The sequence below is a fragment of the Semicossyphus pulcher genome, unplaced genomic scaffold (genome assembly GCF_022749685.1).
Source record: "Semicossyphus pulcher isolate SPU_LCO1_2020_fin unplaced genomic scaffold, fSemPul1.0.p SCAF_13, whole genome shotgun sequence".
Classification (NCBI taxonomy): Eukaryota; Metazoa; Chordata; class Actinopteri; order Labriformes; family Labridae; genus Semicossyphus; species Semicossyphus pulcher.
The window spans coordinates 24,157,679-24,175,000 of NW_027211637.1; the positions used below are offsets into that span (position 1 = coordinate 24,157,679).

General features: G+C 39.7%; 1 protein-coding gene across 1 annotated transcript in view; it reads left to right on the forward strand.

Annotated features, from left to right (window-relative positions):
- Positions 1-5,101: 5,101 nt before the first annotated feature.
- LOC138589382 (immunoglobulin-like and fibronectin type III domain-containing protein 1) overlaps positions 5,102-17,322 on the forward strand; it is a 29,532-nt gene continuing 17,311 nt past the window's right edge. The window contains exons 1-2 of the mRNA XM_069659645.1: positions 5,102-5,244; positions 5,350-5,372. Of these exons, the coding sequence (XP_069515746.1) occupies positions 5,102-5,244; positions 5,350-5,372 (166 nt within the window). The remainder of the gene's footprint in view (positions 5,245-5,349; positions 5,373-17,322) is intronic.

The following is a 17,322-nucleotide window of genomic DNA, read 5'->3' on the forward strand; positions in this document are numbered from 1 at the left end:
TAGAGAAGGTTAGGAATAAAATCAGAACCTTCTTTATTGATCTCCCACTCGATGATTGTAGCTCCTGCTTTACTGGAAGATTGAGCCACAAAGGTCTGTTTAGGAAACCACAGAGGACTCATCAGGTGAGTACAGTTAATTAAAACCAGCCCAGAGACAACACAAACACAATAAAGTGGTTGACAGATTACACTGTCCCATATTACTATCCAGTATTTGAGAAGATTGATTGATTGATTGATCGAGGACTGATGCCTTGTTAATCATTTCACGTCAGTTTATGTTACCTAAATCAATTCTACAATACACCACATTAAGTTTGACAGCACAAACATGAGTCAGCATCAAACTTCAGCACAAGCGACTGAAGCGTTTGATTCTGCTGAAACTAGGCCTTCATTCAAACCCATCACGCCCAGATGAGAGGTAATGGGCTGTAGAGCAGGCACCCACTCTAAGTGACAGGGAGGCCACAAAACACATTCCCCTGGTGCTTCTGAGATGCTCTCGCCGACTGGCAGCAGCATATCATTTTTTGTCGATTTATTCTGAAGGATGTATTCACCTGACCCGCAGATGGGGGCATTTGTCTGTCGGTCAGGCGAGTGCAATCAGAAATCATTCTTTCTTCACTCCAAGAATCCAACGTGCCATTTATTAAATGTGGAGAGAACTTATTGTTGAACTCAACTATGACTCGCTGAATCACAATTACTTTTCTGTTCAATCCTGATAAAAACTCCACTCACAAACTGTCACAGTCTTTGGGCAAAGTTAAACATTGGGTCGTGGACTACCTTTTAAGAGGCACTTCCTGTTTTGTGGCTGTGATGTTTTATAGCTTTCTGTGGAATATACTAACAACAACAAAAGTGTTATTAGGATCTTTGGTGTGTCAACAAATCAGCCTAACAAAGATTCAAATCAGGAATCTCACAGTATATTCATTCATGTTTTCTCCTTCTAACATGAAGCCCACAACATGCAGAGCATAAACACATACATTGGTAATTGGCTAAAAGTTTCTGTTACTTCTAAATGCCATATCTGGAATATGATCAGAGAAACCTGGTTATTCATATCTCTGAAAACAGGTCTCTTATTACTTGTGAACAGGTGTGATTGATTACTAAACATCTCAACAACAGTGAATGTTTAGACACCTGGATAAGGATTAAACGTGCCAAATTAAGTTTTCTGCAGTTCTTTAAATAGCATATCCTGGTTTCTCAATAACAGAACAACAGCTGATCCTGGTTTTAGGAATCCAGGAACACAAACAACACCTCCAAATTAAACAACGAAATGCATTGTTTGTGCATGCCCTCCAGAATATCATGGAAGCAGTTTCTGATCTAACAGCAATGTAGGCAGAACGACATTATTTGTGTCTCTGCCTCCTGAAACCGGTACAAATCGTGTGAAATGAAACTGACAAGACTATAATTGAGGATATGTGTGGTGTGGTATAGACAGAAAATGACTAGGTAAGGTTAAGGGAAAGATCATGGTTAGGTTAAAATAATCATTGGGTGAAATCGCTTCTTTAAGATTACCTCAATCTTCACGGTAAAGTAATTACAACATGGTAATGGTTAGGTTTCAAGTCCCATGATTTCTTGGCCCAACCCTTCTCTGTGCATGGACCCTCCCACTCTCTATATCACCTGACTTTCTGCTTTGCTTCCATCATAAAGACTAACCACACTAGAGGCTTTGTCACTTAAACATGAACATATGTAATTTTTTAGGCTGAAATTAATCATGATGTCATGAAGAACAATGTAGTGTGTTTAGCCTGTGAAGGTCATTTTTTTCTTCTTGTCTTCAAAGTTTTGATAGAAGGTGTCGACTACTTTTAAACAGATTCCTGGAGAACCTTCGGTTATATTAGACTCTCCTCCTGCCAGGATATTGAAGATCACAGTTCATCCACTCAGCTTATGCAGTCTCATTTACCGCCACACTCATCTGCCTGCCAGTCCAGTTAGAAAGGCGTCTCACAAAAGGTGGGTCAAATACAAACCCCCCCATGGGAGTAGAGGATATTCAGTGCACTTTTGTCAGTGTAATCTGTATGCAGTACAGACAGATACCAGGGACAGGAATAAACGCTAAAACAACTGCTCTATTCTGTGCTCAGGTTTGAAGGTGGTAACTATGAGTTCCATTGACATTTTTCAAATGATTGCCAATGAACTCTTTATTATTTCAATAACATAAATCAACAATATCTGATGCACCGATGCCTGATTAGACTCCAGTTTGAAATGTGTATTTTCATGTATTTCAAAGAGGAGTTCAGAGACATTCAAAGAACACATCACTTTGTTGGCACTTTCTCCTTTTTAATTAGCGGCTGCGATCAGCAGTGCGTGCTGAAGAAGGTGTCTGATGGGGTTAAGACTTGGGCATTCATCCAGTTCATAAATTGCTTTTCAACAGCAGGTAATCAGCTGGAGTTGTCTCAGATGTTGGTCACCATCTTGTGGAACTCTTGCGCAAACTACCTTAAAGCCCCTGTGAGGAGTTTTTCGCTGGTTTTTAAACAGATTGAAATGAATTCTGATTACTCTGTATGATCTACAAAAGCAAACCAGACCATCAATAACAAGATTGATTGATTGATTCTATACAGTTATTTTTAATGCCTGAAACTGCTGGCAGGGGTAGGTGTCAGATGAAGCGATTAACTGCTCGCTGCCTTTGTTTACATTTTCCAGGGCAAAAATATAATGCCAGTGATACGTCAGACACTTAAAGGTATAATAAGCAGGACTTTTCCTTGCATTTTGTCAACAACATATTCAAACTGGGCCCCTCCTCCTGGGCTCTCCATCACCAGAAGCTCACTTTCTTGTGCAAGAACACGCCCACCCCACCGAGCTAACACCAACAGCATCTAGGTTACCTTTGCACTAGCATGCTAACCACCGGTTACCGTTGCGCTAGCATGCTTACCGCCGGTTACCTTTGCGCTAGCATGCTAACCGCCCGTTTTTTTCGTCTTACCTGGTTTGAGGCATCTACCTGTCCAACAGAAAGAAGGCCAACTCTACATCGCTCTTTCGCCATGTTCGCTGCTGTGTCCTCACAGCAGCTTTAACTTGATGGCCTCTAGAAGTAAATATTAAACAATCCCTCTGTTATTTAACAGTTGAATTTTACTCTAAAACACAGAATTGCTGTCATAATAGCAACCCTGACAAGCATTTCCACAACCAAATAAATCAGGCTTGTCCATCAAAAAATCTACATATTAACAATACAACTGTCATATGGAAAGGATAACATTGCCATTTCTGATTTTACACCACCGTTGTTAAGGTTTGGTCAGGTTTAAGCACAGGGACAAGGAGTTTTCTTGACCCATTTCATTCACCCCAACCTCCACTCTCTGCAGACTTTCTAGTATCTATCTCTAATAAAGTCACACTACTTCCTCCGTTGCACCTGATGCAACAGACTCATAATCACAACGCCGCTGGAGGGTTTTGTTATTTAAACGTAAACCCTGAGATGACTGATGCCCTCATTCTTCTAGGAAGAAAAATGAAACCTATCCGTTTTCTTTCCTCGACCAGAAATCTGATCTATCCTCTTGTGATATTTGAGATACCAGGTTTGACGCTGGCAATAACCGAGTTGCTCGATTAGATGTACAAATACTGATTGGAAGTAAATCGATGACCTCAAGACTCTGAAAAGCCAAGCCACATTTGTAATCACGTCCAATGACTAAATTGTACATGGATGTGCCTGTTGGGTTTCCAGTAGAAAGATTGTAATTCATGTAATCAGTTTTCTGCAGGGACAGACATCATAGCAATCCTCCTCACTGCCTCAACAGTCAACGGTACCCTCAAGACCCCTCACCAGCTCTCAATAATAATCACTGACCATCATAAGTGGCTAAATTATTTTCCTGATTAATGAATGATGTTCATTAACAAGAGCCAAAAAAATGGAAGCTCTAATTGAGGCCATGAAGAGTTTGGTGCTTTTTCTGAACTACAGTTATAACTCACACATCAAATGTGTGTCGCTCTGGCTAAGTATATATTGTATTATGTGGCACAATACATATACATTTTGTATAAGGTATTGTCTGCAATAACTGTATTCCTAGGACTTAAGTAGAAACAGAGTGGGCTCTGTGTTGGCCATCATTTCTGCAGACTCTGCAGGCTACATAGAAGAAAAGGAAGTGCAGGGCTGTGAAAGCCCCCAGGGTGGTTTTGAATTATGTGAGTATTCTGATTTTTTCCTTCCTTTTTTCCCAGGCATGTTTAAAACAAGTGATAGCTATGGCAGAAGATGTGAGGAACGGTCACATCTAAGACCAGGCTTTGTGTTAACATGCATCATTATGTACTGTATGTGCCTAGTCCCTGGCAAGCAATAAAAAACTATTAATTATATGAAAAAAATAAAACATTGGGATGGGAAAATAATTGATTCACATCAGAATTGAAAAATGTTTTGCTCATAATTGATCCCATCAAAAATGTAATAATCATAATAATAATACATTTTATTTAAATGTGCCTTTCAAAGCACTCAAGGTCAGGCAGAGTTAAAAAACAAAAAATAACGCAACAATAAATCAACAAACTTGTAAAATGTATTTTAGTACTTTGTTAAACTCAAACATAAAAGCAGCAGCTGGATGATTATAGCATATGCTAGAGTTATCTTTCTGTTCATATCAAAAAAGGCATTTCAGCACATTTTAAATTCAATAACTTAATGACTTGCTTAGCATGAGGAGAGGGAAGTATTTTGCATATACTTTGTGTACCATCACGCAGATACTAGCTAATACTGGTGGAATAACAACACAGCATGGCGCTGTTCTTTTTAGCCTAATTACTATTCTCCATGTTTTTTTTAATTATGTGTTTAATCAAAATATTTTATAAACATAAAATAATTCTTTTATTTTTTCACTCATTTTTAGTTCTCTTAAAGGCCCTTATAAACTAATACCCTCAGGGAGTCCTGTGGGTTCCAGGACAAAAAGGCTGACTTGTTCATTTTGCAGCATTTATTTACAATTTGCCCCTCATGTAACCATCATTCAGCACTTACTTTGACACAAATGGCAGTGAGCTACCAAACAAGGCACTGGGATAACTACCAGAAGCACTTTGGGGCTCAGTGTCCTGCTCAGGGACACATCGACATGTGGACAACTGAAGGCAAGGAAGACCTGCTTTACCTGCGGCGACACAGCAGCCCCATGTAGGTATATAGCCTATATTTGGCCTGTTTCTGACAATTACGAAAATATGTATGCATAGACATGTTACACTCCTTGCGTTGATGTGCATAATATCCCACCAACAGGGTCTGTTTCAGCCAGCCACTGGGTATGAATCTTACAATTACCTGGTAACACACTCACACCAGTGATTCATCAAAATGTCTGCGTATCCTATGTTGGCTGAAAAATGAGAGTGGAGCTCAACAGTCAATATAATTCTCATGTGTTTTTTTTAAGACTAGGCAAAGTTCTGCAAAAGTAATTACTAGCCATTGTTTGACCCTTTTTCTTTTTCAGATGAATGACTATGGAGGCTGATTTAATCCCACACTGCCTCACATTACGGGTATATGTAGGTGGTGGTTTGTGTGATAATGAAACAGCATTTACCTGACTGAGATTGAGACCTTGAAACCAAAAAAATATGTTCATACTGTGAAGAAATGTCTCCAGTAAGGTCGATGGTGACACATAAAACGTAATTACATCTTTTTCCTGGCAGGCTGGAAATTTCCCACGGCGGCCCAACACAAAATAAATTCTGAGCTGCTAATGGAGCCTCTGTTGTTTAATAAAATAAAAGCTTAAAAAGGTAGTTTTTATGAGGGACTTTCTTTCATCATCATTGAGGAGCAAAGGCCCATTATTATCACAGGATTATTTGTTGCCATCATTCCCCAGCATTGCCTACTTAAGGCAGGAGCTGTAAAGAAGAGCGATGGTCTCTAAAGGGGGAGATATACAGCGAGCAGGGCCTCAAATGACAAATGAGGAGCTTGGCCCACGCTTATTTATGGCTACTTAAAGCTGTCAGTTGGAGATGATAAAGGGTGACCGCTTGATTAGAAAGTGTTAGATCGGTCCAGTCCTTGTGACCCATGACAGGAACAGATGAGCAGGGGAAAGGTGGTGATAGCGCCGGGGAAAGTGTATTTTTCCCCGACAGGTTCACTAGTTTGGGATTTTGGCAGACAAGAAAAGGATGACTGAAGAGGATCTGGATGTCAGGTTGTCTTGAGAGGTGTGCCTGTGTCAGCTTTCTTTTTTTTTTTTTTCTCGATGTAACCTACATTCGTTATGATTGACATCAGGAAAGTTGCTGGATTGGGCGTCATACTTCTAAAAGTCATTGTCAAAAAGGAGTTGCAAGATAAAAGAGAAGACAGCAGAGTAGAATGGGAGGGTGACTGTAGCTCTCCTGGCGATAGGTGAAGAAATGGATTTGAAAAAATCAATTTGCAATCACCTTTATTACTACATTATGACCTTTACTTGGACATTTCAAATGTGGTCCCTAAAGCATGTGATTGGTTGGGGCGGGGGTGATGCAGTTTCCCCATTCACTCTCCCATTTATTTTCATCAAAATCAATCAAATAATATTAAAAACAGCAACTCAAAAATCAATCAAAAGAGCAAAATGTACGATTACAGCATTTTTTATTTAATAGCTTTTTCTCATCTTATACTACATCTATAGAAGATTGAACTTGACGGGACCTTAAAGAAAATCCTTGTCAATAATTCTGAGGCAAAAATGAAAGCAACGCATATTGCTGCAACTACAGCTTCAACATAGATCCTCTAACAGCAGAGCTTTTAGATGTTCAAACTTGCGGCCTCAGAATTTCAGATTGCTTATCTGCCATCTTCTGTATTAAGTGGGTCTTCTGCTGCAATGCAGTTAAGCAGTAGTTCAAAGACTGATAGGCACTCTGAGCCCTTTTTTTTTCTAAATTGCTGCTGCTTGCCATCTTGTTAAGTGGGTGGTTAAGTACCATGGTCTCACTCAAGCGTGTTCTGTTGGTTGATGGACCAGGATTTGCTGAGAGATAGGGAGCCACCGTCACCACCAACAATCTCGCCAGTTTGATCACAGCTCATAGCACCACGTGTCTTTACTCAAGCCATTAAATAAAAGATTAAAGTCTGCTGTGGTTTCTCTTTTTGTTTTGGAGGAACCACACCAATCTTTGATATTCCCAGAGTGATAAAACCAGAATTGTATATTTTGCCCCAAGTTGATGAATGTGCTTATTTAAACATGCCATGCTAAGGTTTGGGAACAGTTCTAAAGTTGCTAGAGGCCAGTGGATGACTTTTCTACCCTTTTAATTAATCAACTTTTTAAATGGTTGCATTTAATCATTAGTTAAAGTTAATATCCTTTGTCCTTGATGAGTTTGTCATAAATAGATAATGGGCCTTAATAGTTTTCATTAACCTAAAAACACCCTCTGGCATAAAGGACTGGTCCAGCAGCAATAAAGCTCAAGAAGGGAAAACGGTTATATTTGTCTACTTAATAAACTCATCTTTTACTTGCTTGAATTCCTTTAAGATGATTGACGAGAGGGACACGACGACAAACTGGGATGTGCCAATGTGTGTCTCGGCCACAAATACAGAATGCCCTTGAACAACATACTGTAGATAGCTGTGACTGTTCATCTGGGTGGATTACCAGTGATAAACTGTTCCTCAGGCTAGTAACAGGCGGATCATTCTCATGTGTACACAGCTTTTGCTGGTGGAACTGACTCACTTGTCAGTCAGCACAGATATCTGCAGTTTCGTGGTGCTTCACATGGAACAATCTAAAAGCAGTGTCACTGTTATTGTTATTTACCGATCAGTGACTGTATCATTTCTCCCTTAGCAGCCAGTGTAATATATGTAGAGGCATTCTTTATTACTCTGTACAAGAATTCAAAATGAGTCTGGAAACAGCAAGTCTAACACCCTGAGCCTTTAAGAGATGTTGATGTTAGGGCTTCAGCAACTGATTATTATTATTAATCAATCATTGGTTAGTTAAATAACATGTTAGAACATTACAATACATGTCTATTCCAATTCCCAAGGTAACGCTGTCAAATGTGTCAGACAATTTTAAAGTATCGGAAATGTAAAATAATCAAGTCGTTAAGGGCTGGGTTTAAAAAAAATCTATTTTTCCGATTCAAATCTATCCTCATTTGAATGACCCAATATGGATTAATTAATCCCGAGATTGATCTTTAAAAATATGTGTAAAAATGACTCATCACTCACATTTCTGAGCGCTCCTATATGCAGCACGACTCATCGCATCCCCCCGAAACACGGCAGTGAGGGAGACATGCCCGGACTTGTTTACTGCACCTACTACGGAGACATCAGTGATCTCCAACGCACTCTTTTTATCGTGTGTGCGTCCATGAATATGCAAGTTAGTTATGCACTGATGTTCATGTTACTCTCTGTTGGCCGTGGGTGTATTTTCGGCATGTTATTATACAATATGCCTTTCCCCATAACTCCTTATCTCGTGTGGTTTTGTTCTCCACGCTATGAGATCTCATGGCAAAATCTCGCGCAAGTTGAACCCCAATTCGTTTAATCAAAACCATGAGCTATATGTACAGACTAAAAATCTGAAACTGGAAAAAAAGTTCAAAAGCTGTCTAATTCATAAAACTGTTAATATTGTATTAACTGCTGTGTGTTTGTCATGTTAAATTAAAAGTACACGGTGTAACTTCTTTGGGGCAATTCTTAATGTAAACATTAAACATTTTGATAATGCACCAGCTTAGAGGTGCACTGATATTGTAACAGACGTAACCCAAACCAAATCAATATTGAATCCAATTGGAAATCAAATCGAATCGGAGCCTTATGAATCAGAATCAAATCAAACTGAGAAATCCTCATCGATACCCAGGGCTAAAGTCATTAAAGGTTGAGGAAACCCCCCGTTTAAAAGGGCGGTAAAAGTTGTATATTCATTGTTACAACTCCTAAGCTGTTTGCACAGAGCTGAAAATCAACACCAGTTTACATCTGCATTATGTTAATCATTTTAATGACCACTGCGGGTCAATGCTGCTGGTGATAAACACAGTGCAGATGTCACATACAACACCAGGGACAGAAGGCAGATGGAGCTTTTAAACTAACACAAGGGGCAAGACCTTCACCATTGTTGTATTGGCTGGCTGCTGGGAATACAGAGTGTTGATTTGATTGTAGTTGCCAGGTTTTGACTCTGCTCCATGAGAAATACACAGGCAATATGACAGTGAGTGGGCCGTGGTCAATTGTCTTGGAGCCTGATTACACTTTGATATGTGACAGAGACTGACTTTTGAATGACTGTCTTGCAGGTGTAACCATGTAGCCTTCACTATTATCTTCCCAAAGCAACATTTGTTTTGTATTATGTATTGGGTAACTCTTAACATTATTGTTTAGTTTTTGGGTTTCATTCATTACCATTTCTCCAGGTGATGCATAGGGCACAATAAAAGTCTCCTGTCTTATTGTCCCTGGCCTTCTTCTCCATCCTTTCCCAGCTTCATTGGTGGTGCTGTAGCTCTCTTTCAAGGGCCCTGCACCATGTTATTTAGAGCCATATACCCTTTGGGTGCCAATGTAATGCAGCTTTGGGAATTGCTGTTGTTTCCGATCCTATCGATGTCTGCTAGAGATCCCCCTGTGAAATGTTGTATGTGTTGTGTCTTGCTGAGTGATTCTGAAGAGGTTGTTGTTGGATGTGGTGTCTTTTTAAGAAGGCTGCTGTTTTTACTGGTCAAGTTAGTCAGGTTGTTATAATTGCAATGACTGTGTTGTTTGGAACATATGTAAAGGAAGAATATGTTCAGATATTTGTGCAAATCTGTCAAATTTTTATTTTAGGACTGCTAGAACTGATAAAATTCAGCCATTAATATGGATTAGTTAATAAACATTGTTATGTGAAATACTGCGTATCAGAGTTGGTTTTAGGGTTTTTGCCCAGCTGCGTACGCTTCCTGGGTCACAATGAAAAAATGACAGTCTCACATTTCTCCCAAGAGCCCTTTTCATTTATCTCACTGAGATAGCCTCGCCCTATCATCATATTCTGCCTCTGTCATATCCAGCAAAATGAAAAAGCCGTTCAACGGTTTGAAAGTAGCCTGAAATTCAGTGAAGAAAATTACTGAATTAAATCTTTATTGAATATAATCTCATAATATGTGCTTTTAACAATCTGCCTTTTTTTGTGCAGCGGTCCTGTGGAATTTATTTCCTGTTTCACCTGGTAAAGTAAAATGCACTGAACCCACGCGAGAAAGAAAATAGATTTTGCCACCACACATACATCAAAAAGCCTCGTGTCAGGAAAATATGGAACGGTCTTATGATGCTTGATAACCACACAATAAAACGTTAAAGAAAGGGAGGTTTCTCAGAATTGAATGTTGAAAAAAAAAAAGAAGTAACAGAGGGTTCATTTACATGTTTCTCTCTCTGCACTGGTTTAACTTTCTCTAGGGCTGAAATGAAGGAAATCTACTGCCACCTTGTGGAATCAAAAAACACCAACCTGATTTCTAATGGCAAATGGGTCTAAACATCTACAGCATGAGTCAAATGATTAACACTATTGGGCACAAGCTATCTTAGGAACCAGAGAGATCCTGTTTCACGTACAAAGAACAACTGCAACCGCACATTTTTCCTTGTACATGTCACAGACGGATTTCACCCTAATCAGTAAAGATGCACATTCTGTTTGAGCCATAAGAATAAAATGTTGCATGGAAGTATGTAGAAGATTATATCATGTTACTTCTGCGGCATGTTCTACTTGTAGACTGTAACTTGTGCAGAGGCAGCTGCAGACATAAATATAAAAAGATTCATTGTGATATTGTGAAAATCCAGACTTAACTGTGTGGTGTGACGACAAGATCAAACCTGTATGTGATGTTAGAGACTGTGCCATGTTTATGTCAATCCCCGGCTCTTTGATATCACTGTGGCATGGTGTTGATCCTGGTTGGATATAGAGCAAGGCCACCTCTTAGACACACCCATAAAACATGCTAATATGTTTGCAAAGGGGAATTGCATTGAATGCCTTTCAGCCTTATAAAATCTCTCAGGCATGTACTGCTTGTGATCGGTCAGCTCTTGAGTACATTATCAAAATGTAGCTGTGTCGAGGGAGCGTTCAGGCAGCAATCAGAGTGACGGAATCTGAGTGTTTAAAGCACACAGATTATTTGTCAGAGAGGAGAATTAATCAAGCTTGAAGCCTTTGAAACTGTGAGTAATGAGGATGGAGATGGGCCACCAGGAGGATGTGATGTGGATTTAGAATGCAATTCACGGCAGGGAAGTACCCTATCTCACAGAGGAAGGCGCCTTTTATTTCTTTCTCTTCCTTCTTCCCAGTTGAGACTTTCAAGTCATATCCCTTTTCTGTCTGATTTATCATACAGAACATCTTGCATGATAAATGAGTTCGCTTACTATCCCTTTGATTGTGCTGAATACAGAATATGACAGGAATAAACTCTGGGGGGGGGGGGCAAATACAATTTAGTTGGTAATGTTCTGTGATTTACATTCAGCCATTTTTATCTACAGTTATGTACAAACCAATGGCGTATGCATGATCTGCTCATAGTTTTGTAAAGCAGAGACATCATTTAAACAAACATGACTGACTGACGAGATGATTTGAATACAATTCATTTAAAGTCAACCAGACTGAAAGCTAATAGAAATTTGACGTGATGAAAGGCTGGCTTGACTTAAAGATGCTCCAGGCTAACAATAGTCTGCTCCAGACTAACCCTGTTAGAGCTGAATAGTTTTCCCTTTATAAATAACAAGAACAATATGAAGTGCTAGCACTGGCTGATGACACACTCAGACTCTGAGACTGCTGGACATCAAACCCTGAACAGTCTTTCAAATTGACACAGTGCCTCCTTAAAATGTCAGATTTGATGTGCAGCCCGACTGGCAGCTAATTAGCTTTCCCCATGCATGTACATTTTTCTTGTTGTCATGTCCTGTTCAAAAGTGAAGCCACACTTTTAACTGTTTACTGTGGTCCATCTTTAAGACTGTTCCACCGATAGCCATTCATGTTAGCTCTTATGTCAGCTCAAATGGACAGGCTGTTTTGTAGCAAGGAATGTAGTAGGGATGCATGATATTATCGGCACATTATTGGTATTGGTAGATTATGGCTTGAAAATGACATCGGCATCGGCAAATATGTCATTTTTGCCAAATCTTTTAGCAGATAAAACAACGCTTTAATTATGCCTAAATGCTCGATGATTCCCGAAAAAAGCCTGACGTAATGCTTCGACATTGACTCTGCGCGAGTGTGTGCGCACTGCGTCCATCAAGCCTCTTCCGTCAACCTTGAAGAAAAATGCAAGATGTCTGCGGTATGGCAGTTTTTCCAAAGTTTCCAAAACAGACAGCAAGGTTGTGCTTAGCATCGGTCATGAGAGGAGGGGCCAAATCTCATTCATTCAACAACACAAATGTAATCGCCTATCTCAAGAATCTACCAGTGGGCCACTACAATAACAGTAGGCATGATATCAATTCCATTACATGGGAGACTTGATGTTCTCTGTAATTAGGTGGGAAAAAAGTGCCTAATATCTTGGTATCGAAATCGGCAATCATCAAAAAGGGTTGGAAAATATCGGCTTATCGGATATCGGCAAAAAATCCAATATCATGCATCCCTATTATGTAGGTCACTGCAAATTTGTAACCTTGGTTTTCAGGGTTATCACATTCAGTAAGCTAAAAGCAGAGCTGAAACTATTTTTCTTTTACTTTCCCACTTTGCATTTGGGATTTGGTTCCAATTTGGAACGCCAATCTTTAGTTCCCAACTCTATTCCTAACCCTGTTAGAGGTGCTGGTAGGTGCTTTTTGTTACCATCAGACAGACCTAAGCTAGAAAGATATAATATTCAAGTTTTTTTCTTTTTTTTTATTCAGACAACTGATACATCATTCCTCAAGGCTTTGCTAAAACCACCCAACATACTGTATATCACTGTATTTCAGCAGCATTGTAAGGCCCTTTATGTCATAGACACAAGATCACCACTGGTTGTAATCTCACCATAGCCTGGACTGTTCTGGTCTGAAGCCCAGAAATCAAGGAAGCACAATACCATGTGCATATTTCACCCACTCCCTTTCCTAGCAAACGCTTTAAAATGGCAATATACACCATCCATGGCAATTCATATCTCAGGATGACGGCAATAGAATAAATGTGAGTGTCACATCACAGCACCTTCATTGCTTTTTTCTACACATTCTGCCATGAGTTCAATGTGATTTATAGGCACCAGTGGTCCATCAGCATTGCAGTGGCCATGTGAGAGGCACCAGCTGTATCAAAGCAATCATAGCTCTTTGAGTAGACATGCTCCATAGCATTGATGAAAGGGTGACAGCATAACCGTATTAAATATGATCAAGTATCAGATAGCTGTGTTAAGATCTGACTGTAGTCTCAAGCTTTAAAATCAGACTGCCTCATCACTGTTACACCAATCAAGTACACAGTCAATAAAACATATACAATTGTTTTTCCTTAAGAGTAAGATAAATGTCAGAACCAGTACTGAATCGATTCACAGAATGGCTTGAAATTTGAATAGTTTCTGTCAAAGCCATTCAATCAGAAAGCAAGTATCCAAACCTCAACTTAGAACCTCAAACAGTCAAACAATGGGGGCCAAACCAGCGGTACAGTAAAATAAATACTGTACACACATTAAGTGCCTTAAGGTAATCCTCCCAAAACCTTTACACATGGTTTGTAAATCTATATTTTTGATCTACAGAAGAGGAACCCAAACTCTTGTTATTTGAGGCACCCATAGCTCCAAAAGATTTTCACAATGCTCTCTTAAATATAAAATAAAGAACATGTTCGTGGTTTGCAATTAAACATTGCCATTAGGCTTTGAGAGTTTGAGAATGTGCTTAAGAACACAGACAGTAACAAACATGCTGCCTTACACTCACAAAGAAAGACATGTCCATTGATCAAGATGAATGTCATTCCATTCCTGGCTTTGTTTCTCTAGCCCTAAAAAATCAAAATGAGGCGAAGTTAAAGTGTTAAAGTTTTTGTAGAATCATTTTATGGCATCCATACTTTAGATGTAAGTGATGACAACATTTGCTATAAAACTGACTTGTACACATGGAGATTTGTTTTAAGTGCAGGGCAGGTCATGATTGATTTCGGAGCTAGAACATATATTCTACATTGATAAAAACTAGAGGACTTTGACAAATGTAAGCATAGTGTTATGGTTGTTTACTATATTTACTGTAAACCATGACCTCAATCCAACCATTACTGTACTCAAAAAGTCAGAGTGCTTTCAAGGGTATGTTATTTCTTTAAATTTAGAAGCCAGGATTTACTGTGAGTTCACCTAGTAAAGCCCAATTAAGAATATCTTCACTCCTCGTTGAAGAGTGAGTGACAAGGCCTCACCTGATGTACTGTTGAGGTTTCCCTCAGAAGAACAAGCTACGCTACAGAGAGGCAGGCCAGGCTGTCTAGTTAGCACCTCGGCGGCTCTCTGTGGTTCCCCATGACTGGAATGAGAGCTATGCAGCATGACATTTCATCAATATAAGCAGGGGAGGTGGAGGGGTTTAATTCCTAATCCAGCTGGTTTATGTGGGCTCAGGCCTACTCAAGAGCCTATTCAGATGCATTAGAGGTACTGCACATGGAAGGACAAGCTTGATAGGACACTGGCACGGCTTGGACCTTGGACTGGTAGATACTATGAATGTTCTGGTGAGACTGACGGGTCCAAGGTGTTGGAACTTAGAATTTTTCCATGTATTATTTAATCGACAAGCAACTTTCATGGGGTGCCATTTCACTAAAGCTATTTGGTGGATCTGTCATGAGTATTTTCTCCAAAATCTGTCTTTGGCACACAGCATGTGCTGTTGTTGGTGGTAAAATATGTTTGACCCAACAAGATTAAAAATGACTCGAGCAACCGTGACGACACGTTACGTTTCTCATATGAACGCCACTTCATCAGCCTGCTGTTCTTTGAGCTGAATCTTAATATTAGCATGCGTACATGTTTGTATGTTATGTTAGCATGGTGACATGTTTCTGAGCACCATGGATGTGTGTATCAAACTGGGCAAAGGCAATTTATGGACCATTGGACTAAAGTGGTGAACCCAATGGACCGACAGAGTGACAGACAGAACAGCACTGCCGTTTCTAGAGCCATGCTGCTAATGTGACAAAAAAACAAACTGGTTTCCATGGAGAGAACATAACAGGAATTAAGTATAGTTACCTCCCATAAGGAAATTAGATCAGCAGCAACAACAAAGTGTGTTAAAGTCAGCCGTTGATGTTTATCACCTGCTGAAGAGACATCTGTTTTATGTCAATATTGTCTTTTAAAAGGCAGAACATTCAGTATACACGGTTTAATCTGTTCTGTGCAGACTGCAATGGACATTCTAAGATGTGACCTTGAGACAATTAATGCCTTGTTCTTCATTTGATCTTCCCTTTCCGAAGTCACAACAGCCTCAAAGCCATAACAAGACGAGCTTATACCACATTAATGCCATAACCTTGATTACGTAATGTATTGTAATACAAGAAGAACACAGCAGACAAGGGGATGTGTAACTTGTTCACATGTGTGACTGTCAATAGCGAGGGTGGGGTTCAATTCAGAATCACACTGTGAATTTGTTCCGACATCATATCAGGTTCAAGTTCAATGGAGTATGACTTCCAGGCACATTCTTTCATTAGCTTCACAGTCCAAATTAAAAACAACGCCTGTCTCTTTCTTTGCGTGTTAGACACCGCCCAAGGTCACCATCAAATTATCATAGTTTAAGCATTTAATGTTGCATATTTAAACACAACCCGGGGTGACAGCTCAAAATGTTTATCTTTTAAAATACCAAGCCATTGACCTATACTTTTAGCAATTTATAACAGAAACTGAAAGCCCTACTCAAAAAAACCACTCCCCAATTCTCCCTATGACAGTTATACATGTATAGTATGTACAATGGAGTATTGGTGAGAGCGAGACAACACACAAACAAAATGAACTCACCAACAACTGTCTGTGAAACATGAGCGTGCTGTCATCAGTCATTACTACACCGAGGGATAACTTCACCACTAACTTGTCATTGGTAGCCCTTCCCTCTCAGTCTATTCACCTCTCTTTACCTCATCCAGCGCCCCCTTCACCGCCACAACCCACCCTGCCCCCCTCTCAATAATAACCCACCCGCTTTGAGCATCAGTGTGCCTTAGCAGATGAAGCCTCTCCTTGACAGTAAGAGTCCAGGCACAAGCTCGCAGGCAGCAAAATCAGACGTGTTCTCCCAAGGGATTTAATATCCAGTAAAACCCAGGAGGGCGCAAGTCCATACCACCTCTACAAACCTTTCACTGAGTCTCAGTGGGAGTGAGGACAGAGCTGTAGACAGGTAAACAACTCTTCCCCTCTTTTTGTTTGTGTCTGTGTGTGACCAAGCCTTCATCCTGACCAAGGGTAAACCCCTGGTTCGTTGTGTTGTCCAGGTGGATTAAAGTTTATGAAATGATCAAACAGGAACAACGGGGGTCTGCAGGATGAAAGGATTGTGAAGTTTCTTCTTAAATAAAGAGTTTGTTTTACTCTCTGTTTGTTGTGCACTGTAGGAGTTACAGTGTTGGAAAGTCTGTCTTTTGTCTTCTATTGAATTATCTTAAATTACACAAGCTGGTTGACACTGGATGCAACTTTTGAATATGAAGAGATCAATTTAATTTTCAGTTGAGATAAAAATTAAAACGCTACAATAGAAATATAATTTGATGTTTCTCCGGTTTACGTTGAACAACTATATTAATAAGTTACATACTTTAAACACAGATTTATAAAGGGTAATTCAGAGTATTTTTAACGTCTGAGAATGAAGATCTCAGAGCAGCGATAGTCTGCAGTGAGGCTTTGTGGAACCATATTAAGTTATATAGAGTCACAGCTAACTATAGCTTAGAGCTAGAGCTGTGCACCATTAGTGTCTGTCCTGCACTCGTTAGGACTTGGCCCCTCAATGACCACAGTCTTAATGTTTTTAAGCCCTCTGAGCTGCACAGAAAATAACAATATGCATTAGCCTTCTTGCTATTACTAAAAATAGTGATAGCAAGAAACAGCAACCATCCCATTATGGATC